This window comes from Euprymna scolopes, chromosome 1 (assembly GCF_053919585.1).
Source record: "Euprymna scolopes isolate OS-2025 chromosome 1, ASM5391958v1, whole genome shotgun sequence".
NCBI classification, from domain to species: domain Eukaryota; kingdom Metazoa; phylum Mollusca; class Cephalopoda; order Sepiida; family Sepiolidae; genus Euprymna; species Euprymna scolopes.
Genome location: NC_136482.1, coordinates 184,219,646 through 184,246,054, shown reverse-complemented (window position 1 = coordinate 184,246,054; position 26,409 = coordinate 184,219,646). Strand labels below are relative to the sequence as shown.

The 26,409-nt window shown below is 32.1% G+C and overlaps 1 protein-coding gene across 4 annotated transcripts in view; it reads left to right on the top strand.

The window, feature by feature from the left end:
• The window catches only part of LOC145278208 (small G protein signaling modulator 1-like), a 359,099-nt gene that overhangs the window by 326,864 nt on the left and 5,826 nt on the right, over nucleotides 1–26,409 (top strand). For all 4 annotated transcript variants that reach the window (XM_080130507.1, XM_080130503.1, XM_080130500.1 and 1 more), the window contains 3 exons: nucleotides 8,664–8,788; nucleotides 21,845–21,927; nucleotides 26,161–26,270. In XM_080130507.1, the coding sequence (XP_079986633.1) occupies nucleotides 8,664–8,788; nucleotides 21,845–21,927; nucleotides 26,161–26,270 (318 nt within the window). The remainder of the gene's footprint in view (nucleotides 1–8,663; nucleotides 8,789–21,844; nucleotides 21,928–26,160; nucleotides 26,271–26,409) is intronic.

Genomic DNA, 26,409 nt, shown 5'->3' with positions numbered 1-26,409 from the left:
TTATAAGTCTGAGTTATAAAATATAAAAAAATACAATGATAAAATATACAGAGAGAAATCTGATTGGCTAAGTTTAATCATGTGACTTAGTAGAGATTTTTGGTGATAGAAAAATGGATACATAAAGAAAATACACTTTAAGTTAAGATCAATTGTCATCTGTTCTTTTTAAATTTTTTTTTTTCCCCCCATCGGTATCTAAAACTTGGTCAAGAGAAAGGCATCAAGCCCACCTTGTGAATCCCGGTTCTGGAAGGTGAACAATTACAGTAGATCCCATCAAAGGATATGACAAAGTGACTTTGTTTTACGAACTCAATTTTTTGTTTACATTTGGTTAGAACTTGCATGGTGGTATAATTTTGTGTTGTTGGTGTTGTTTTCTCAACTTTGTTTCAAGATGTTGTTTGTCTGTTGTTTTACTGGGTTGTTGTTCTTCTTTTCTAAGAATAAAGATTTTTCTCTGCTGGATTATACTTGTGTCAAATAAAAACGTAAATCATGTCTTTTAATTTTGTACTCTAAAATAATTGCAACAGTCACAGGAAACTATTTTACTATGTATTATCCCCTTCTTTTTGGCATGAGAATGTGTTCACTGCTTGTCGCCTGTGTCACTCTCATCCATAGAGAAATAGTGATGATACAGAACTTGTTCGATTAGACTTTTACAATAACCATTCCATGACATTCACAGAATGCTAAAAGTAAAAGACGCTAGTTGTCATACATTGATTAAAAATTGAATGATTTGTGAAATGCATAATATTACTCATATTATTTAGATTCTTTGAACTACTGTTTTCATCTTGAGTGTCATTTTCACGTTTTAATCTATGTAACCTCTCACTTTCTTTAGGTGTATCTTATTGAATTTGGAAATTTGGACAGAATTTTGAACGGAACCCTTTATTTACTACAGGGGTAACATGCTCTCGCTCCATCAGCCATGACTGAATAGAGATCCTAAGTAATTCACAATTGTATTTTTTAGGCGCCCACACTGAGAATTGAACCTTTAACCTTCAGGAGAATATCACTTTTACATTTGATTTTTTCCAAATAATCTATCTATTGCATCATGGGTCCTTGCGGATATTTTCCTGAAGGTTGATGGTTTAATTCTCAGTTATACTGACCGAAATATTATGAAAATGGCACTCAAGATGAGAATGTTAGTCTGAAGAATACAAATAACTAATCCTCATCTCAAATTCAGAAGCATAATATTACATTTAAGATCTGATCCTAGGTCTCATCTGATATAAAAATAGCAGATTAATTAATTTAATCATATGACATAAAAAATATTTGAAGTTTAGATATTTGTGATTTAAAACAAATAAGAAAATGCTTCAATGTTTTTTGTTTTTTTAATCTAGATGGATATGGCTGTTTTGATTCAGTGTGCCTCTTTTGGAGATAGTTAGATCTGTAGTTGAATGCAATAAATTCTGTTAAATGAAAACGGCTTTGCTATCCTTCTTCCATTGTGTGCTGCTACTGGAACAGAGAAAAGATGAAAAACATCTATAAAGGCGCATATAATAAAAAGAATAAAATCATAATGAATAATTATAAATATCACAAAAATAACATTTGTTGAACTTTGTTGTCAATTATTTTTTCCAAATTCTTTTAGAAGTGTATTTGTACGTGTTACTTTGACTATTCAAAGTTTTCTTATCTGACTTTTAGAGATTTTCTAATCCAATATGACATAACCTCAATATTAGCAATGCTCTTATTTCTGATTCTTAGTAAAATTTTACTTTTTACTTAGCTAATATTATTTGGCATTATTTCTTTTTTGAGATGAGGTATTATTACTCTTTAAATTATATACGTGTTTCAAACCATTGTCCTTATTTTGGTTGCTTCCATTTTTGGCAACATTTTGACCACATACTTCTACAAGGCAAATTTATATCCCCCTCACTCCCTAAAAATCATACTAGTTTATCCTACTGATCAAATGCTGAATGGATATGTGTTAGTAAAAATATATCCTTGAGTCAATTCTACCCAGAGGTTTAGAGTTCAATCCCAGATAAAGGAATTAAAAATTGATAAAGTGGTGTGTGTGTGTGTGTGTGTGTGTGTGTGTGTGTGTGTGTGTGTGTGTGTGTGTGTGCTTTTTATTAATTTCTTAGACTTACAAGAAATATCAATTTTCCTTGTTCTGTTCTAAACTTTGATATTTTTCATTGTCTTTACTTTCTTTTGTATTAACTGCATTTAAATATTTTGTTAAAATACATTTTTATTTTAATTAAAATATTTGTATTCTTTCTCACATAAAAATATTGAAATGTCACAAATGTTTGAATTTACATCCTCTTTTAGCATATTTCTAAATCCTCTTCTGTAGTAAATACCTTTTTAATCGTTTATTAAATATAGATAACAAAGTAAATACAAGGTATTTTTACTATAATAAAGGTTTTGTGGCCTTAACAAAACCTTGGAATATTGTCTGGTAATTACATATAACTACACTCATACATAAATATAATAATCAATGTTATTTAACCTCACGATACTTTTAAATGATAATATAAACTTTGGCTACACGCATGTAGACACAACTTGAATGCCTACTAGATACTCTCCTTGAGTGTCTGTTCTCTCTGGACCAGAGGTTTGTCAGTAAAACCTGTCATGAGGATACTTTTTGCTACAAGTAAACCCTGACTAGATATTCAAAATCATATTCAGAGCCCAAATAAGGTTTCCTCAGTATGGTTAACTCACACAAGGAATCCTGCAACTTCTCCAAGTGATGTTACCTCAAGTAACAGCATGAATCTGGACATTCCACCAGACTAGATGAATTCTTGTCCTGAAATCCAGTAAGATCAAGAGACCACAAGAAATGTACAGTATAACATATTCAAATAGTCAATTGGAAAGAAGAAAATTATGTTTTTAATTTCTTTACTAACTAATAATTATATATAACTTATCTAAGAAGGATCTAATCATTTGAGATGTAAAGGAGAACTTTACTGGAATATTTGAATATTTATAGATTTTATACAATGATCAAGTGTTAGCCCCAGGAAGGGTCCCCCCCCCCTTGATTTCTGAGAACTTTGAAGTAAAATGAAACAAAAAAGAAAATATGAAGAACCAATATCACATTGTCAAACATTTCCCATGAAAGTAGACTTTTCTGAGAGAATTCTGCATCACTTTTGTAAATCATAAATTTTATCAAGTTTTACTTGACATTTCAAAATTGCATACAGCATAATCACGTTGACACACCGGTTCCCATTGGATCACCAAAGTTAAGTAACGTTGAACCTGGTCAGTACTAAATGGGTGACCATTTTGAACTTCCAGGTGCTGTATGTGCTCTCTACTTATCTTGGCATTGTTTCCAGTCATTCTGGACTTCTCCTTGTCACTGAACTCAAACAGTGCCAATTCAGGAGAGGTGTGGTTGATGATTGTGCAGCTGCCTTTACAGGAGGTATCCTTTGTTTTTTTAGACTAAACGAAGGCATCAATAGAAATGTCAAAAAATATTTGAGAAAAATCCTCCCAAATAGGTTGGTTGTTTTTGTTTTACGGCATATCAACCCTTTCCGGGTTATTTAATGCCGAATCCAAAGATTTTGAAGAAAAATTTTTCTAATAGAATATATTTGTTGTTTTCACGTTGGTTTCTATTTAACCCATAGTTGGAACCCTAACAGGTACTACCACTCCGGGTCAGAGTGGACCTGGGAGCAATGGTAATTAAAGGGTGGCTCCACACTCCCCAAAGCCCACAAGCTGGGGCCTCACCACTGGATATAGTTTAAGGTCATATCCAGGACCCCCATTGAGGGACTTTTACCCTCTGCAGGGGGGGCAGTTGGCGTATTCTAATGCCCCACCGACAGGGCTTACTATGTGTTTGTGTGTGTGTATATATATATATATATATATATATATATATATATATATATATATATATATATATAAAACATTAAAAGAAGTTTATGCAGATCGATGAATATTTTCATGTCTTGTCAGGACTAGAGGTGAACCGCAGTTAGAAAAACAACAATAAAATAAAATTTTTCCAGAATCCCATCAAAAAGACAGAATGAACAACCCCTTGTTTCTTTTATTTCAATTTTTTAGAAAGCACTAACCGCTTTCCCCCACCGAGGTTATTCATTCTGTCTTTTTAATGATATTCTGGGGAAAATTTTATTTTATGGTTGTTTTTCTGACTACAAGGTTCATATTGAGATATGTAAATGTTGAAACATTGATCAATCCTTATAGACTCCTTATAATATTTATATAATTTTATTTATTTAAAAGCTCTACACATGTATTGAGCACTTTTGAAAAAAATATTGGTTTTTAGTTCATGTTAATATACTTGAACTTAATTAAGCAATACACCCATGCACACACACAAAGAATAATGTTTATATAGTCAAATACCCTGAATGTTGCTAGTATTTCTAATGACTTCTCAAAAAAAGTCAATACTTTGTGCTGAAAAATACCAGTCAAATATGTCCTCAACAATTAGTTTGATGGGATGTGGCACTAGCTGTCCTACTTTGTTGGACTGAGATATGGTTCAGTGCAATGATGGGAGATGCACCCATCCAGGCTTTACCTTCTCTTTTTGGTTTATCACCAATCGCCTGAGGTGCTCCTACCAGTGAATACTGACAGAGCTGCTTAGACATTTTTAGCGCCACCTTCTGGTCTTGTGTCACATCTTTCTGTAGAGAAAAGGAGATTAATACCAGGTAAGTAAATACTAAAATGATACGGGAAAAAAAAATTGTTTTTAACAATAAGCAAAATTTTTTAACAATAAGCAAAAAATTCATTAACATGATGTAGTAGACATATAGTTTCTTGGGTATAATATGGTTTTAATCATAATTAATTCTATTCTTGTGTATAATGTAACCTTGTAGTATGGCCATCCTTATGTCAAAAAATAAATAAATAATTGGTGCTTGTGCAATATAATTCAATTTCAAATAAATGCATGAAGTAGTACAATGTACTTATGTGTCGTGTCAAAATTAGTAAAAATTCCCAAATTATGAAAAATCATAAAGTAGAAAAATAATTACAAATAAAAATAAAATTTATCAACTTATACAGTTTTATCATAACTGTAAATGCAGAGTTTTTAAAATCCATGGGAGATAACTGCAGTGTATATTTTGGCAAAAAATTAAAATCCACCATTTCAAAATAGATATTAGCAGATCACTAAAATCTGTTTTTTATTGTTTGTTTGTTTTTTTATAAAAAATAGTTCTAGCAAATCTTCTAGTCCATCATTTTTTGTAATTTTTACTAATTTCAACGTTATACATAAGTGACAGTGTTTTTACTGAAAACACATCTTTTAAAATTAAATTATACTGCAGACGTACCGAATAAATTTATACAAAAATGTACTATATTATTATTATCATTATTATTATTATTCATTAAAATCTCAGGTAAATAGTGTAGAATGATTGCTAAATCAAAATAAAGTTTGCTTAGGTATGATTGATAAGGATTGACTTTAGCTTCACTTTTTCCCATGTATGAAAATAGATCAACCTCATTGGTTGAATGTAATCATGTGACAGAAGCACATACACATCTTGAATATTCTAATTAAAAGCAACTCATAAAGAAATGAATTTTTAATGAAGTGTAAGTAAAATAAGTGAAAACTGTTGTCTTTCTTTCCTGTACAAGCAGGAGAAACATCCAAACAGAATTTGGCACTTACCCAGAATTTCCCACCCGACCCCAAAAAAAGAAATAATAATAAATCTGTATTATGTACATACCTGCGATGGAATGAAAATATCGTACACCAAACATCACGTAAATTGATTTAATAGTTTAATTTTTATAAAGAAAATCATTTTTAATCGTATTTGAGTATTTCCAGTCATGTTAAGAATGGCTTTCGAAAATATCACAAAAGTTTAAATTATTTGGAGTTATCTTCCTTGTTCCTTTAGACTGTTTTCAAGATACCGTCACAAGATCGTTGCTCATTGTTTAGTCATAAAATTTTATTTTCTTATTTTTTGAGTACAATGTTTTCTTTCCATCATGGCTGCGTACACCCTACACATTTTCTTTATTTTTGATTTTTCATGGGCGGGGGGGGGGGGTCTAGACAAATACTGAGAATTTCTTTAATCATGAGTCCTGAGAAGCAAATAACATCCATATCTATGATATATGTAATGGCTACACACACCATCAAAATTTAAAAAAAAACATTGAGAACTTAAAATCTTTGGATTTAAGAATTTCTACTATATTAGATTTACACCCGTGTCTTTTCTTCATATCTTCATACCATTAAAGGTTTTGTGATAGAAAAGAAACCATTTTTTTTTTTTTTACAAAGGAATCACCACTTATCAAGGCCCAGAGACTACTCGAGGATTAGGGTTAAAGAGTGTACAGTAGTCAAAAGGACAATATCATAGTAATTGTTAGAAGTGTAAATTTGGTAAATTGGATTACTTAAGGGGAACGGCTCATCAAGAACTTGTTTACATTGGACTTGAAGACGGCCATATTGTAGTCAGCTAAAATGATATGATAGCGATTTTCAAAACAAAATGGAAAGTAAGTTGCCATTTCTAAAAATGTCACTGTTTAGTTATGTTGGGGTGGCACCCCTACAGATTCTGATGATGGACTATTCCTGGCGTAATTTCTGGTAAGCAGGTTCTGCTTTCTAGTCAGTCTGGACCCAAGACTCAGAGGGAGAGAGTCGTAGCATTACTTGTCCTTCAGTTGAGCAAAGTTCCCACTCAACTAACATACTTGTCTATATTTCTGTTAATATATTATTCATTTCGCTGTTTCTGAGTCTCCTTGTTATTCCTTTCAACATTTACACTGCAGCAAGTTATATTCAAGCTGCCATGAAAATTGCAATTTATTTTTTAAATTATTCAAATTTTTATATAGACGGCAGCACTTAGAATTCCAGTCCAGTTTAATAGCAAACAAGTAGTTTTACTTTTAAAATTTTACTTTTTTGTAGGATGCGATTCCGAGTGTCACCATGTTGATAGTGTCTGTTTTAAACTATGGAAACACAAAATGCTCATTATATTTGATGTTTGTTTAGGTAGATAAAGCATCGAAATTAATATTTAGAAAACCTTCAAGTATCAAACTAGTGAGTGTTTCTCTGCTGTTGTAATTAATGCAGGGAGTAACATATAACATAGTGCATATGGGTGCGTGGAAAAGTATCAGCAGCAGAGGAGGATAGCTGGCTTGTGAAGAGATTCGCAGCAACAGCAGTAGACGAAAAACGTGTATATGCAAATAAGGAGAAAGTGTGCAAGAAGAAAAAGGGGGTGGTAGAAAAAGGAGAGAAAAATCCACCATGTGCTTGGGAGGAAAAAAAGTGCAACATCAAAGAAAATGGACATGTAAAGTCAAAAATAAGAATGGCCTGGCTGTGGCCGGCATGCGGTTGGAAGAAAGAGAAATGCAAACCAGGCTGGATGGACATGTGGCAGCGAGAGACTTTAAGTGGTGTCGAGACGAAAAGTAACTGTAATAAAAAAAGAAAAAATGCCGACCCGGATTTTTATTTATTTCCTTCGTTTGTTGTATGTAATATGTAAAACATTACAACGTTACAAACATGGTTGTAACGTTGTTATCCTCAATATTTTGCTAGGGGACAACGTTAAGTACGACAAAATAAGAAACACTTGTATTCTCCTCATATTTCTTGAAGCATCTTTCCCTTGCAGGCTGGTTTATGATTGAAAAACACAAGTGGAATTTTTATCATTCACTTTTATTAATGTTATAATGTTTACTTACACTCTTATACGTACCAAAAGAACTTCACGGCCTTCTCCCTGTAGTGAGAGCCAATGCTAAAAAACATGTCTTCATTGTTTATTCTTCAAATTCATGTGGATGTTTTTTTTCATTTTTTATTTTGATACATACCTAACTAATCTAGAAATCACTTTTGTTACTTTTCAATTCCTACAATATTGTGTCCACATTCCGTCAACACTTCACAATGTAATTTGAGAAATAATTCAAATTACAAAACTTGACCTAACACATTTCTCATAACTGGATTCATGAAAAAGAATTTCAAAACCTATCTGCCAAATATACCCAGTGAACCAAGTGCGAGAGAGAGATAGAGATTCAAACAATTGCACTTAGAATCTTAAAAAAGATCTCTCGGTTGAAATATGAGATAGCAGGTGAATATCTGGCATCTGATAGGCTGCTACATCTCCAGCTTGAGGAAATTGAAAAAAAAACAAACAAAAAAAAACTATTAGCACTACCTACCTCATGCTTGCAGGAGTAATTTCATTACATAGTGACACCGGTAATCATATGTAAGATGTAAAATTTAAAAATAAAACACAAGTTTGTTACCAAAATGCACAGAGATTCTAACAGTTTGATTCTAAATATTCACATTTTAAAAAAATAAAAAATATTTTTTTTTTTTTTCAACATATTGTGTTTTTTTTGTTTTTTTTTTAAAATGAATAACCAAATTTTCGTGTGTGTTTTATTATTATTGCTGCCAATTATTGTATTTCTTGAAATGATAAATGGTTCCTGTTATATTTTGAACATAACTGAACATAGCTGTTTTGTTGTTTCAGCCTGAACTGCTTGATAATGTTGCCCTTAACCTCCACCGTATTGACAAGGATGTGCAGCGGTGTGACCGTAATTATTGGTATTTCACCCCCGCCAACCTGGATAAGTTAAGGAACATTATGTGCACGTAAGTATGACAACTTTATAACAGAACTGGATTTATAGTTATTATTATTCTTCAATTTTGTTGTTCTTGTTTCTACATTAGTATGACCATTATCATTTGTTGTTCTCCCTATTCGGAATCATGGAGTCGTCTAAATACAAAAAAAAATATAATTTAATATTCCTCTAATGTCACTCATTCACAAAATGAAAATTTTGACCTATTCTAAAATAAATCCTTCCAAAATTTATAAATAAATAAATATGATGGATCATTTGGATTTTATTCTCGAATGTGTACCTTCTCACCATATTCAGGTGCATTTTGTCAAACTCGGAAACCTGTATGAACTTTCAAACTGAATTCTTTATTTAATTCAGGAGGGGAGATTGTTCTAATTCCATCAGGCATATCTCAATTTACATCATTAAGGATTACTTCACTACCACCTTACATTCATTAACCCGTATCCTTGAGTGGCCTTTGAGCTTTGATAAATGGTGACCCCGCCTCCCCAGTGAAAAAAATAAATAAATAAAAATTAACCAGGTAGAAGTCGATCTGTACTGGTTGATGGAAAAATTCAGAAACGTTATCTTCTGAAATATATTCTTTGCATTAAGCGATTAAATTTCAGTGGGTTTTATTTTCAAACACAATATACTTTTTTAAAACGATTTTTTTTTTAAGTGTTATGTTGTTGTTGGCATCCTTCCGTCTAGATAGACAATGGAGAATCACGATGGCGGGTTCAATTCCGCGAGACATGCGTGACACCAACATTACAACGCTTTACAAAAATAAAGGTGATCGCGGTGATTGTAATAATTACCGCAGCATCTCTGTGCTCAGTGTTATATTCCAACATGGTATAATCACATTGACACACCAGTTTGCGTTACATCACTGAAGTTTTAAACTATGTTGAGCTTGGTCAGTACAACATTGATGATCATTTTAAAAATACTAGGTGCTGCATGGTATCGCTCCTAACCAAGATATACATGCTAACTGGGTATCGCATGGGAATTTGTATTACCCATAAACTTCCACTTTTGGTGGGAGACAGAATGCCCGATAATAGATGAATACCACAAAAACGTATTACCGGTTGTTTAGTCATATTACAACATAAAATATATTAAACTAGTGGGGGTTACCCGGTGTTGCCCAGATTTTTAGAGGCGTGTGTAGTTTGGGGGGGGGGGGTAAAATGAAAACAAAGCGAAGTAATAGCCCTGTTTAAATATTATAAAAACAAATAATGTTAAAACTATAAAAAAAAAATAATCGTGAAAAAAACAATTAAAAAAATGAACATGATGCAACACGAACGGTCCAGCGGTGCCCGGGTGTTTGAAAAATCCCAAAAAATTGGGGGGAGGGGGCTAAAACTCGAATCATTGAGGCAAAAACGCAAAAAAAAAAAAAATGTGATGAATTAACTAAAAAGTGAATTAGGTCAAATATCAATTTCGCAGTGAAGTTTGTTTTGGTTTAGTTTCAATAGTCCCGCATCACACTCGAATTCTAAATGAATTTTTTTGTTTTAATTTTAATTTAAGTGTAATGCAAGTAAATTCACGATATCGTTGCATTGTAATAATAAATAGTAAAGAATGAATTCTTTGTATAAAAATGAATGGTGAGTTGAAAGCACTAATAAATAAAGGTCAGAGTTAGATTTCACAGTTAGTCGTTAAAACTGGAAGTAAAAACCGGTTAGTCCCGCAGGTTGCGTCTTACACTAACTAAAAAAAGCAAAAAGAAAACAATAATAATAATAATAATTGCGTTTTCGCGTTTTATTTAAAATAAATATTTTTATTTTTACTTTATTATGGGAAAAGCAGGAAGCATAAATCGGGGAAAAAAGAATTAAAAAACCCCCAAAAAACAGCATAAATAACCTTGTATGATTCCAAACCGGTGTTTCCTCGTACTGTTCCTTGTGAACGCATCCGCTGCAGTGTAAATGGGGAGTGGGGAAAAGAGGAATCTAATAGAGAGAAAAGATGTTGCAACTTCCATTGAATCTAACCGATTTTGGCAGTGGACTCTCACCGGAAAAAATATAGGAATGTACCATTGTCGAGGAACTGTAGAGGTAATAGGCCTATAGCACACCTCAGATAATGTGCTACAGTTTGTACACATTACATTTGCATGCAATGTCATGATTTTTAATCCTATTAAGGTCAAAGTCGGAGGGGAAAAATGAGTTCATTTTATTTATATAGAGATGTAAATTATTCCGTTCTTTGTATACAAATGTCAAAATCATGGTTATTATTTTAAAAATATTTTCTTTCAATTTTAAACACATATACAGTATTCCCTTATTATACAGGGGGGGGGGTTACATTCTTTAACCCCCCCCCCCAATAGCAAAAAACCGCAAATATTAGATGCAAATATGAATAATGGAGAAGTGATATAATCGGTAGATTCATCATGAAAAAGAAAGAAAGAAAGAAAAGAATGCTATAATTGATCAATTCTACTTTTCATGACTTGGATCATCCTTTCTTTTATTCATCTTTTAACACTTTCCTTACTTTGTTGTATCATTTTATAATTTTGACATATTCACAAGAAACCATCTATGATTAGATTTTTATATTACAATCAATATTTGTCAAGATCTCTGGTATCTTATGTTTAAGTACAATTGAATTTCTATCTGACTTTGATCAAAAAGATACCATTTTGAAGAGGAGAATAGGAATGATTACTTTAGAGAATTTTTCTACCAATTCAAAACTTTTTTTTTTTTTTTCAACCATTTTCTTTTAAATTTGCTGTCTACATCCTATTGTTAATGATTTTATTTAGACTTGTAACTTTTTATCTCATAAATGCAAAATTGCAAAAAATTAAACAAAACAAGTGAAACATGAATGATCCCCCGTGAGTGCACAGTGAATGAGGCATAAAAAAAATGACTAAGTTCAGTATTTGTCTCCCCCCTCCATTTAGACCCAAAAGTCCCCAATTTATATTATTTGAATTCAGCACCATGCAAAACTGCTAAATAGACGTACACAGAAAATTTTGGACAAATATGGTAAACTAGTCCCAAAAATGGAGTGTTTTATTAGCCCTAAAAGAGCCCCTGAGGCACACCCAAAAGTTATCACGAAGTATAGACAAACAAAATTATATAGAAATCAGTTTTCAGAAAGTTTTATAAGAATTCAAGACATCAATTGTTTTTAATAAGTACAAAAGTGTTAATTTTAGCCATTTTAACCCGAAAGGCACCCTTAGGGGGGGCAACTAGAGTTTTTCCAGAAAATCCGTTCTGTTACTTTTTTACTCATGTCAGATTTAATGTTTGTACAAAATTTCAAAAAATTCCTAGGCGTAGTTATTGAGAAAAGTGCGGACAGACAAACGGATGAATGGACAAGGGTGAATTTACAGATCCACCCTCCTTTTGTCGGGGGACCAATATGGATAAACATTACAATTGGCAATATAACTTATTTTAACAGAAATATAATTGGGAAATCATGTTATATCAAAGAACTTGGTTTTAATTAAATTAAAGTAGTATTTAGTCTTCATTTTCAGTACAGTTTGGTACCTGAAAAAAACAAGTGGCTGCCACTGATTATGACACTCACAACCAATGTATACAGTAATTTAACATGCTCAAATACTAAACTTTAACACAGATCGGTCACAAAATGAGTAGGCCAAACAAAATAGTTTTTTGACTAATTTCTCAAATTTCCTTTAAAATAATTTGTTGCCAATAGTAACGTTTACTCAAATATCCTCTCAATGATGATGCCATCTTTAACAACAGCATCATAATGGTTCCGTTCAGTCTCAAGGGATAATGGATACCCCCTGTAAGGGTAGCTGTGTATGTAATTCTGAGGCAAGGGTTGCGCAATCATCAACCACACCTCTGCTCAATCAGCACTGCTTGAGTCCAGTAGCAAGGAGGTCCAGGATGACTGGAAGCAATGCCAAGATAAGCGAAGAGCACATACAACACCTGGAATTCTCAAACGGTCACCTATTTTAGTACTGACCAGGTTCAGTGCTTTTTTACTTTAACAACAGCATATAGACATTGTAAACAGCAAAATATAGGCATCATTAATAGTAAGGTATGGGCATCATTAACAATATGATATCATTAACAATATGATATCATTAACAATATGATATCATTAACAATATGATATCATTAACAATATGATATCATTAACAATATGATATCATTAACAATATGATATCATTAACAATATGATATCATTAACAATATGATATCATTAACAATATGATATCATTAACAATATGATATCATTAACAATATGATATCATTAACAATAGTATGTGGACACTTGTAACCAAATACCACCATCAATTTACAATGTAAAAATATTTATTCTAATTTTCATTCATTTTTCTATTTCAGTTTTAATTTGAATCATTTTTTTGTTGTTTATAAAGGTAGACTTTCTGATCCATTATTTATTTCATGTTTGCAGCTGTCACAAAAATAATAATGATATTCCCCACTTCTTTTTATTATTCATTTATAAATTATTTTTAGTCTTGTTTGAAGATTATCTACTGTAAATGTTTTTTGATTGACAGAATCAATAAGAATTTCTTCCATCATTGGTCATGTGTTGGCCTTTGATAGGACAATACGCCACTAGAGTAAGTGACCAAAGCCTGTGAAAACCACCTAGCAACAATCCCCCCCCCCCAAAAAAAATCGGTTCTTATATAAAATTCATTATTAAAAAAAAATATACAGAAAATACAAACAAATCTTTATGATGTATGTACCTGTCATGAAACAAATATATCATATTCCAAAAATCACATAAATTAATTAGTTTCGTTTTTTTTTTTTTTTAAACTAAGAAAACAAAATTTTATAATGAATGAGATTGGGAGCTGCTGTATTGTTTTAGAATGTGTTAAAATTCAAGGGTGATAATTCAATTCGATTACCAAGATTTTGTTTGTATTCAAAATAATTAAAACTTTTTAAGTGCTAAAATTTGTAAATTTGAAATTTCTCAGTTTAAACAAAAAAAAAACTACTTGATCAATTTATGTGATTTTTGGAATATGGCATTTTTGTTTTGTAATGGGTATGTACATCATAAAAATTTGTCTGTATTTTTGTTGTTGTTTTTTTTTTTTTTTTTTTTTTTTTAATATATCGAATTCTAAATAAGAACCAATAAAAATCTAATATGTTTTAGCCTATGAATGATCCTTCCCTATATTGCTTATGCCTACTAAAAAGCATAAACAGTTTTAGTCCAGTTTTCATCCCAATTACACTTAAATCTGAACTTTTTATTTGCATGAACAAATTAACTACTAACAAAAGGATGATCAAATAAAAAAAATTATGTTTTTCTACCAGGCATGTCCAAGCATCTCTATAGGAAGCTCTGTTTGTATGTTATGTTTATGTTTGAACTCACGTTTTCACAATGAATTGAATGGATTCACCTCAAGAATATGCGTCTTTAAGAATATCTTGGTGCTTGTACAGTACAATGGGATTACAGCATAATCACATTGACACACTGGTTCTCATTAGATCACCAAAGTTAAGCAATGCTGAGCCTGGTCAGTACCAGATGGGTGACCACTTTGGAATATCAAGCGCTGTACGGAGGAGGACATCGATGCCTCCCTGCAGGAACTGTAAAAATCTTAATTGGTATAAATATTTTACTTATGAATTTTATATTTTCTAGACACTTCCTCCTTCATGAGAAGCCGGTTCAACCCACCTAGGGTTAATGCTGCTTGCTAAATAAATGCATTTTAGGTAAAAATATGATTACATGGCATGTTTAAATTTGTAAAAATTCCAAAAATTCTGACAAATGATCAAATAGAAAAATAATTGCAAGTAAAAAGTAAAATTTATTGAATTATGAAGTTTTATCATATATGATAATGTTGATGACTTCATAAAATTCAGGGGACATAACTGCAGTCTATGATTTTGACAAAATAATTGTAATCCATCATTTAAAGATCAAAGTGTAGTATCTGTTCCGGCAGATACTACACTTAAGATAATTTGTACCAGTCAATGGAGGGGAAACCCTCTATACTGGGACAATTATTATTTTTGGTAACCAGAGTGCCCCCATCTTTTTGCCTACTTTAAGGGGAGCTGGTTTTTACCTCACATTAAAAACGGCCTTGTGCCTAATTTGCTCAGTGGGGGAGCAAATAAATACCATCATTTAAAGATAGAAAATGGCAGGCCACTAATATTTATGTATTTATTTTTTTTGTAAAAATTTTTTTTAGCAGATCTTCATTTTTCATAATTTTTTATATTCATATTAATTTCGAGGACACGTAGGTTAGTAATAATGTTTTTACCTAAAATGTATTTGTTTGAAATCCCATCCTACAGCACAAGTACTATAGTAACTTACTGAAAAATGATCAAATAGGAAAAATAATTACAAGTAAAAATAAAATTTATTGAATTATAAATTTTATTTGATAATGTTGAAGATTTCTTAAAATTTAAGGGACATAACTGCAGTCTATGATTTTGTAAAAAAAATAGTTTTAGCAGATATTCTATTTCTAACATTTTTCATAATTTTTCTCTAATTTTGACATAATACATAACTACGTAATAGTGTCTTTACCTAAAATGTATTTATTTGGAATCCCATCATATTGCACAAGCACCAAAATCTCAAGGAAGCCGCTTCATATAAGTAACCATGAAAAAATGAGAAGAGACGAAAGGAATGGATTTAATTTATATTTAAAAGAGTTTGTCATAAGGAAGAAGTAAAAAAAAAATAATTATGCAGAAAAGAGTTCCAAAATTCAAATTGGAAATTCAAGGAAACAAGCTTCAACTGTAGAAAGATTTTGTTTTTCATGAAACCCACAACATGATTTGTGTGAAGATGCTGTGAGTTTGGAGCTGAACTAAAAGTGGAAACATTTTCTGTGGTTATAACAATAGAAAATGCTGATACGATAATGATATGATAATGATATAATAATGATATGATAATGGCTGCAGTGTTGAATCAAAAGAGGAACTCATCAAAAGGTATTCTCGCTTATGAACTTAGTTGAGAAGATCCAAGTGAGAATATAAAGGACCTTTCATGTAAAGAGAAATTGGATGTGCTTTTTTTTTTTTTACATGGGGGTCACCACTTATCAAGGCCTGAAGACCACTCAGGGATAAGGGTTATTGCGTGTACAGTAATCAATGAGATAGTATTGTAGTAATCATTAGTATTAGGGGCTTTGATAGAGTGTCTTACTTAAGGGGGCGGTTTGTCAGGAGTTTGTTTATGTTGGACTTGAAGACGTCCAAGTTGTAGTCAGGTGGGAAACAGGCAAGCGTCAGAGAGTTCCACTGGCGTGCAGTTCTAAGAAAGAAGCTTTGCTCATGGAATCTACGTTTGGATTTAGGCACAGATAAAGAGTGGGAAAAATTATTGACAGTAGTTTCAGCCAGACGGGTGTTTTTCGTGAAAGATTGCCGAGGGGGGACGAGGGATTAGAGCTCAGACGAGCACCTGCCATAGAAATAACGATAAAACAAAGACAGGCTCACAACGTCTCTCCTGTGGGAGAGAGGTTGCAGGGAAGAGAAAAGGGCATCCCCCACTAAACCACGAAGTCTATTTTGTACTCTGTAAAGGCAGGATAGGCTGTTTTTAGCAGCTCCTGCCCAGATGTGGCAGCAGTACTCCATCCTTGGATGTACTTGGCTTTTATACAGATATTTTAATCCAATCAGTGACCAAACCTGATGAGAAGCACCTCGACCAATTGTTTTGGAAAAACATGTCCACTTGTCCAAATTAGCATTTTCGTTCATATATCACAATTATAACATAGTCTTATATCATAAGACTATATTTGTCTTCTTTTCTACTCAAAGGTAAACCCTGTTTTAATGGCTGATATAATTGCATATATTTTTTAGCAATGTCAGTGTTCCACTTTAAATTCCACTGAATTATAAATGCTAATTTTCAAATCCCTTTGACAGGCAGTTATCCCTCACTTAATAAAAAAAAAAAAAAAAAAAAAAAAAAAAATAGCAGTTTATAATTATTTCTTACTTTTGTGTTGTAATAAAGTAAGATTAATAAATCCAAATACACTGTTAGATTAATTTCATCCGTTCTAAAAATCTGTTAGGAAATTTTCTTTCATGTGTTAAATTGAGGAAACAAAATATTTTTGAAAACTGTTTCTACTTATCTTTCATATCATAGCGCCTATTCTGTTTATATAGTAAAAGAAAGTCAAAGACAATATTCCATCTTATGATTGGAATACTTAAACAAATTGAAATGTAATGTTCTTTCAGTCTGATTCTAAACAGATTTAGTATCATTTAAATAATTTATATCCTTTCCTAACGAAAGAGGAAAGTTGCCTTGCTAAGTTTACGGAAAAGGGAATGTTTTGTGGTATTTGTAAGTATTGGATATATAAGACGTGCAGTGGAAGTACTGGTAGGTTGAGAGAGGGTAACCAGTTTGTATGCAAGAAGTGTAAAACAATGGAAATGCATGAGAACTCAGAGGTGGACAAAGTATATTTGGATGATAAAGCTAGTGAGGTTGTCAAGACGTTTTGTTACCTTGGTGATACTATTGGAGCACAGAGTGGAGCAGGTTAGGTTTAATTAATTACTAGGGCTAGGACAACAGCATATTCTTTTTATTGTCTTGACTCTCGAGTGTGTATTTGTTGATATCTTATATGCTTTTATATAGAGTGATGTGGTTCTCAGTTGATTGTGTCTGTGTTGGGTATATACTCGAAAGTCCAAATAATGAAAATATATTCTGTTGTCATAACTCTGTTAATTACACAGCCTGATATCTTGTACTTTCTTTAATAATATAATTTCATTATTTTTATTATAAAATGGTTTTTTTTCCCTCCAAGAAAATGATTTACTTACCAACTTTTGAACGACATCTACAATGTTTATATAAACACTGCTGTACCAATCAACTTAAATTGTCTTTTTTATACATTCTGTGGGAATTTGTTTTTAGTTCTTGTTTTAAAACTATTTCTAATACTTTAACGAATCTACTAACTTTGATTCGAAAGTAAAACTTACCTTTGTCACCAAAAAGAATATTCTTTCCTTTTTATTCTGTTTCATTTTTTTAATTATTATTTTATTTTGATGTTTATTTAAATAACTATTGCTTTTGCAGCATGTATGACTAATACATAATATTCAATGTTTTGCTTTTTTTTTTTTTTTTTGCATCAAATTCATTATTCAAGTAAGTTTTATATATAATTAGCAACCCAGGAAAATTGAGGGAAACAAGAATTGTAATTCCTAAAAGTAATTTGACCGGAAAGACTGTTTTCACATAAAATATTAACTCTTTATCCACAACATAAAAAAAAAAAATCTTCATAAATAGAGCTGTGGGTAAAATGTAACTAGTTATCGAATAACAAAAAAAAAAAAAAAAAAAAAAAAAAAAGAAAGAAACCAAATAGTTAATTAATGAGAGTTTCTTTTACTCCTTTCCCCATTGTACTATGTGCTCAAGATCAGAGGAGAGAGAATCGGAGAGAACTTGGTCGTTTACTGTCTTTTACAAAGTCATATCCAAATTAACTTTTAGATGTCAATCATACAAACAGATTAACACTCTAGAATACATATGTGAATGCAATAAATTAAATCTTTTTTTTTATGTGAGATATGTCTTTGAATGAAATCACCAGTAAATTTTGAAAATTCTCTTACTTCAATGTTATGATATTTTAATTAATTTATTTTCATTAATTTATTGATTAAAAACAAATTAAGACTCATGTACATTCGATATGGAATTATTTTAAAAGGAGGTTTTAACCTCAAAATATTAGAAAACAGTTTATTGAAGAGGAAAAAAACAGATTAAAAGTAAAGATTACATTAAATATTGCTTCTTTATGTCTATTGTTTCTCATTCAAACATATTTTCAATTCATCCGATGTCCTTAACTTTATATTGCATTATCACAGCCTTCCAAACCTTGAACATATCTATGATGATATTCGTCCATCACTTGCAAAGATAACTGATCATGCAATTGTTCTGTGGGTTCGAAGATGGCTTGCTAGACCGATTCTAGCTCTGAAGTATTCCCCACATGTTGAACACCTGTGGGATGATTCTGTTGCAGAGGTGCTGACTGCTGTCTTTTCTGATGTCATGTTTTCTTTTGTGTTCTTCATTGTGTGCAGATTCAGCAATTGTAGCCCTTTTGTGGGTTGCGGCAGACAAGGAACATCTGTCTTGGATTAGTTTTTTCCCATGAGTTAGAATACAAACCAAACTGTTTAAGGGAGACCTTCAGATTGTCCTTGAACCGTTTCTCGCTGTCCTCCTGTGGGTTTTTCCTTTGGACAGCTCACCATAAAGGAGCTATTTTAGGAGCCTTGACTCAGGTGTGCAGCATATATGACCTGTTCAACAAACCTGGCCTTCTGTAACATAGTGTGTACTGATGGAAGGTGTGACCGGACTAAAATCTGTTTCTGTAATATCTATAATACCGTAGTTATTGATAGCTAAAAGAAAATGTCAGGTTTGTATAAGTAATACAAAGGGAAGTAACTGCAATTATTTAAAACTGTTGCTCATGTTTCATTACTTTTGTTAAACAAAAGTAATGAAAGATAAGCAACAGATTTTAAATAATTGCAATTCTTGTTAATTTTACCTATATCGAAGCTGTAATAAGTTGTTTAATACTTTGACTTCACATCACATGACTATTTTTTGTGTTATATAACACTTAATTTAATGAGAACTAATAATTATTTATTTACTTGCTGAATCTGTTTTTGCATTGCCTGAGAAAATTTAAGAAAACCAAGAATCGAAATCTCCAGAAGTAAATTGTCTGGAAAGATTCTTTTCACTAAAAATGTTAAATCGTTATCCACACAATAAAAAAAGAAAAAAAAAAAGCTTCACAAATATAACTATATGTCATAGTAAAATGAAAGCAAAGCAATATGCAAATTAGTTAACCTTTGACCATCAATTAAATTACACATGCTCTGTTTAGTAGGTTATTGTTTTTCTGTTGCGAATATAAATTTGTTGTTTTAATCTCACAGTACGATAAATAGACCAACTTTATAAAGATGGTGCTTTTATACTGATATGTTTCACAAAATGGATATATTCGTTTGAAATGGCTGAGTGGTCTTCGCTGTGTATTCAAGTAATAATCAAGTCTTACTGAATGAGTTTAAGGTTGGAGCTGGTATATCCTTCACTGTGAGACTCTTGCCATCTCTCATAAACTGGTCTATCAGTGAGTATTTATGGCTTAACCAGCCAATCATATTTATGTGGAAAGGAATCTGGATCATTCATTATATCATATACATAATTTGTCTGTTAAAAAAAAAATATCAACATTTAAAATTTATGTATATTTTGTTATGAAATTTTTTATTTCTTAGCAATTTGTACCATTTTACAAATTCAATCAATTAGCTCTTGTATATTAATGAATTATTAAATGTTATTGCTTGAGCGTGACCAAAATGTTTTTCAGGACGAAGGAAGCTGCTTAATATTTTTGTGCATGTTTTATAAATCTATAATAATGCATACATGAATTCAATAAATTAAATCTTAATTTTTTGTTTTTTATGTGAGATATGTCTTTGAATGAAATATCATCAGTAAATATTGAAAATTATCTTATTTCGATGTTATATATTAATTCATTTTTATTAATTTATTGATTAAAAACAAATTAATACTCTCGTGTACATTTGATATGGAATTATTTTAAAAGGTTTTAATTATGTTGACACACCGGTTCTTGTCAGATCACTGAAGTTAAGCACCAATGAGCCTGGCCAGTACCAGATGGGTGACCATTTGGGAAGGTTAGGCATTGTATGTACTGTACCAAGTCATAGAAATTTCCGAGTTGGTATCTGTGGGGCACGTTCAACTCCCAGTGAGAGATACGTCCCCGAATCAAGATGGAAAATAACAGGAAACTACCATCTCTACTTGTCTTCCTGAGATTACCATGGTTCTACAATTTGGGGAGCCATGGTTGCTGACACTGTTAAAACAACAGGGCCGCTAATGATGATGATTTCAATCAATATCCTCATTTCAAGCTTTAATGAAACAGACAAAAAAAGAAATGTCTCAATATCCACAATCTACAATCTCACTGAATATATAATAATACACATTAAATTTTCTGAAACATTTCATTAAGCAGACACAAAAAATATCCTTTTTACATTTATTTCTGAATTTTTACAGTTTATTCTTAAAATGGCCAATACTTGTGCTAATTTTTAACTTTATTAGGCCATTTATTCTAAAAATGAGTCACTTTATTAGAAAAGGACTGATTATGGTAGAGTTAGATTTTAAATTTGGTTTTAAAGTTTTTTTTTTAAAGAAATTTAATTTATGAAGAATAATTATATTTTAAACGTTTTTGTTTTAATTTAGAAAGAATAATAAAAAATGGAACCCTATTAGTCAATTATTGATACTATTACATCATAAATGAAAACAAAACTATAAATTACTATTAAATGTGAATCTGTTAATAATAATTGCATGTGATTTTTCTTTTTTAAAAGTTTCTCTTTTACTTTTATAATATCTAATAAGAATTAAACTTATAATTTCAATGAATCAAATGATTTTGATAACACAAGATCAACTTACGTTTTTTTTTTTTTTTGCAATTTCTTAATTAACAAATAACAAGTAACAAATTCCATATTTACTGATATGTATGTATCTTCTAATTTTATGTAAATTTGAATTGAATGTCGATTTAGACCTTTAAGGAGAATATACTTTTTAAATAATTTTATAAAATATTTAATTCGTATTTCATTATGACAAAATAATAATTGGATTTGGTCGTTTTTTTTTTTTCACTCCAAATATTCCAAGTTCTTACTGACTAATTGAACTGTTTCATTTCACTACTTTTTGTTATGTTTCAATTCTAAAATGTTTTCAATCAAATTTTCTTTTTATATTTCAGGTATGTTTGGGAGCATCTGGAAATTGGTTATGTCCAAGGAATGTGTGATCTTGTGGCTCCTTTGTTGGTCATTTTTGATGATGGTAAAAATTGTTCTTTACAGTTGGTCAATCGATATACAAGCAGCAAAAGTTAGGCAATTTATAAACGTTTCCAAAATAAACTGGAATATTCAGTGTCAGCATCTTGAAATGCATGGCAAACATTTAGAGCAAGTTTAACAACATGTCCATCATGGTCATAAACTGTTGAGTACAAATGATGATGCTGTTATTGTTGATCATCTTTCAATAAAAATAATTACATTTTGATCACTTCATATCAAATGTAAATCTACAATATATATCTCTCCTTTCTGCTGTCCTTTATGACCTTGAATATATAAATCATTAATACTATGATGGCATGTTTTTTTTTTCAAAATTGTCTGATCTATTCCCTCCTTCCAACTTGTTTGGCTCATTGGTGTAGTATTAATTCACTGTTTTGATATCTCATTGTAATACGGCACAATCACATTGACACACTGAATCACTGAAGTTAAGCAACATTGAGCCTAGCCAGTATCAGATGGGTGACCATTTGGGAAGGCGAGGCACTGTATGTACCGTGAGGTAAAATACCAGATTGAGAAACTGGTGCAGTCTATCTTTCTTTTGAGGGTAGATGGGACTCTCTTCAGCCGTGTTAGGCACCCTATCTAGTAATGGTGTCATGATAAAAAAAAATACCCTTGATAGCTCTGGCGAAGCATCAAGTATTCAGCTACCGACAAGATTTGAATTACATTACAAACTCATGTAGTGAGTTCAATCTCGGCTGCAGCCATGTTGGATGGATGGATTGTAATACAGTTTCCTATTGCAGTAGCTTCTTTCCAAGAACTGCGAGTTTGTTGAACTCTCTTCTTGCTGATTGTTTTTCTCCTACTTTTAACTTTGGTCTTTTCAAAACAAAGGTAAATAGGCATCTCCTATCTTTGTGAAAATCATCTTATGTTCTTGTTAGTTTCTTACATCAAGTAGCTTCACGCCTTGTCTGGATCGATTTCATAAAATAGAAATTAGTCCTCGTTACTGAGTGGTAAACTTGACGTCTTTCTGAGGTTCATGATTGTAAAGTTGTCAAAATGGAATGTACTAAATTAATCCCTGTGATGTGCATAATTAAACTTATGAAACTAGTTCTTCAAATAATCTTTCTAAATTATGTTTGAAGGGAATGGTTTATGGTACAAGGAATAAGGATAACTCCTGAAAGTGTTATTGAGACAATGTTCGCTGACCTCAATGTAAATGAATTAAACGTCACATGAAATGGGACATTTTTGGAAAAAAGCTGAGTTAGTTTGCAATCTGCCCTAGGCAGAAAAAAACAAGTGATTTCAAGTTGGACTAATAATCATAAATTTATTTGAGGAAATACTCTGCTATTCTTGCAATCTTTGAATGAAAGGAAGTTACTCCCCCACCCCCACTGGTATGCATCCCAAATTAGGCATAGTAGCACTTAGATGAAAAACCTATTAAGAGTAGAAGGCTTTCCAGCATCTAGGGATCTCTAAAATGAAGGGGTGGGATTTTGCTGCTTATCGGATTGGTCAGAGGTATTTATGCCGAGGTGGGGGGGGGCACAAATGTTTTAAGTTCATCAGAGCACATTCCATTAAAATACTTGTAAAACTGGCACAGGGATGCAACATTGCAGAGATGGGATAGTTTTATTAATAGTGCGGGACCTATTAGATTGGCAATTCGTTTTTTGGACCCTGTCTAAGAGGGAGAAACTAGTATTAGATGCACTAATCTAGATGTGGCAACAATACTCCATGCATGAGCGAATAGCAGCTTTGTAGAGATATAGGGTACTATCAGGTGTTGATAATTTTTTAGCATGGTAGAGGAAGCCCATCTTCTTTGCAGCAACCTTGACAATGTCTTCAATGTATTTGTTCCAATTTATGTTACCTATGAATGTTGAATGAAAAGCTCTCAGGTAGAATATTATTAGTCATGGCGATCAGTTAGAAGATTTCTTGTAATTGTTAAAGGAAAGAAGCTTAGTCTTAGCAGCATTTAATGTTAACATCAATTCACGTCTCCATTCCATTATAGACTGGAGGTTATTCGCTAAGGTTTCAGCCATTGCTTTAGATATGTGTACATTTTTTTTCTCATGCCTATTATAGGGCGGGATGTCATTTCAAAGACCATTTTATCAAGGAGGTCGTTTATAAATCATTAAGGTCCAAGGATCAACCCCTGAGACACCTCTATATTTATATCATGCTGTTTGGATGTACAACCATCGAGGACAACCTGGATTTGTGTTTTGTCTGAGAAGGATCTGATATATATTTATTAAGTATTCATCCATTAATACCATATGATTTAATCTTCATGACGAACTCTGTCAAAGGCTTGATATATCAAGGGTCACTGCCCTAGCCTCTCCTGCCTTATCTGGTACATGATATATATGATCAAAACTTACAGTTAGGATATCTGCAGTAAAACAATAATGTCTGTCAGAAAGAAGTTTCTAATCTATGAGATGGTGGATTAGTGTTTCATTGATTAAAGACTCAGATTGGTTATAGTCAGCTAGCATACTTCCTAATTTCCGGTCTGGCTGCTACCGGTAGCTATGACAAGACAAATCAGTCAAGACAAAGCAGGACAGTCTTCTCTGTTGACATGCGAGCAACCTCAAGGTTGTTGGATTATAGGAGAATTGTTGATTGCCCATTATTTACCACACTATTATAAATTTTCCAGAAATCACGAGTTCCTAATTTCTCTGACTCAGTGTGTTTTCTGGTGATTTCAGTATGCCTTTTCTGGACTGTGGCTGTTTCACTCTTACAGTTATTTGTAACATCTATGAATCTTTGCCTATTTATACTTGACTTATGGTGGATAAATCTGCAGAATGTATTGCTGCCTTTGAGCAATGGCAGTTGCACAAGTTGAAGTGAGCCATTGGGGAGAGTGGAGCTTGCTATAAAACTTTCGTGCGCAAACAGTGCTTCAGTTGCTGCCTTAAAGGATTTGATAGCCTTATTTGCACACTCTTCAGCAGGAAGAGAAAAAATATTACTTCTTGAGAGAAAAAATATTACTCCATGATACATCTCTGATGGCTTCCCAGTCAGCCTTTTTGAAGTACCTCATCAATTTGAGCAATGGCTCTTTTACTTTAGGATGATGTTTATCAATATAACATGGTGATCAGCGTTCCTAAATGGGCCATTTGCCACATGAGAACTGTGGTCAGAAATAGGTCTAGAAGTGAGGCTTGCTGATCCTGACAATCTGAGAGGTAGGTCAGGAATATGACACATCTCAAATAATCTTAGTTAAATTCTATTTTGATTAGTCCCATGCTCTTCATAACGTTTGTGCCATATATATGCATATATCCACTCTTTTTGCAATACTGTATTCTCAACTTTTAAACTTACTCAATTTGTCATTTATTTTTATTTATATTTTTTTTTACAAGGTAGTCACCACTTATCAAGGCCCAGAGGAGGCCACTCAAGAATAGGGTTAGTGAGTGTACAGTAGTCAATGGGGAAATGTTGTGGTAATCGTTAGTATTAGAAATTGGTTAAATTGGATTACTTAAGGGGATGATTCATAAAGAACTTGTTCACATTGGACTTGAAGGCAACCATATTGTCATGTATAAAAATAAATCAGTGAAGTATTTGCATGTGTGATTGGATTATTTAGTTGTAATTTTCTGTATTGTTATATTTAATTCACTTAATTTATCTATGATATAAATCTCACCTGTCTGTTTAAATGTATGTATGTATGTCTAAAACTTTCGATAGAGGTGATGGATTTTCACGAGATTGGTACCGTTTTGAAGTCGACCCTTTGGACGACAAATATCGAAAAATTGACTAAAAACATTAATTCCTTCATCTTCATCTAGGCACTTTTCTACACGAAGGGGATCGCTTTTTTCACCGATATTTTCGAAAGTCATCCCCTCTTTTCAATTGACTAGCCTTAATTTAAACATTCGTCACTTCCAGTTTGATGATGGACGCAACCTCAAAGACGTCGCGTTTATTTTTTTACACATTCTTTTCCTCCTTTGAGGTATGGGTTCGAGCTTGCCTGCCTACTACCACTTTTTTTTTTTTTTTTTCCTCAACACACACCTCCAAACACCCGGGCAACGCCGGGCACCTAGGCTAGTTAATGATAAATGATAATGTATGAATTTTTATAACATCTTGTATTTCTAAATGTTAAAATAAAAATATCAATCAGAGTGCATGTTTTTTTCCCCTTTTCCAGAGGCCCTTACATACAGTTGTTTCTGTGAACTGATGAAGCGGATGTCCTACAACTTCCCTCATGGTGGAGCTATGGATACTCACTTTGCAAATATGCGCTCGTTGATTCAGGTGGGACAACACGAAAAAAAAAATCACACTATTGATAACTTTTCTCTCCCTTTCTACAATTACCCATTTATTATTTTAGATATGACAATTTATGGTGTGTGTGTGTGTGTGTGTACATCAAAAGTTCTTTGTATATTGG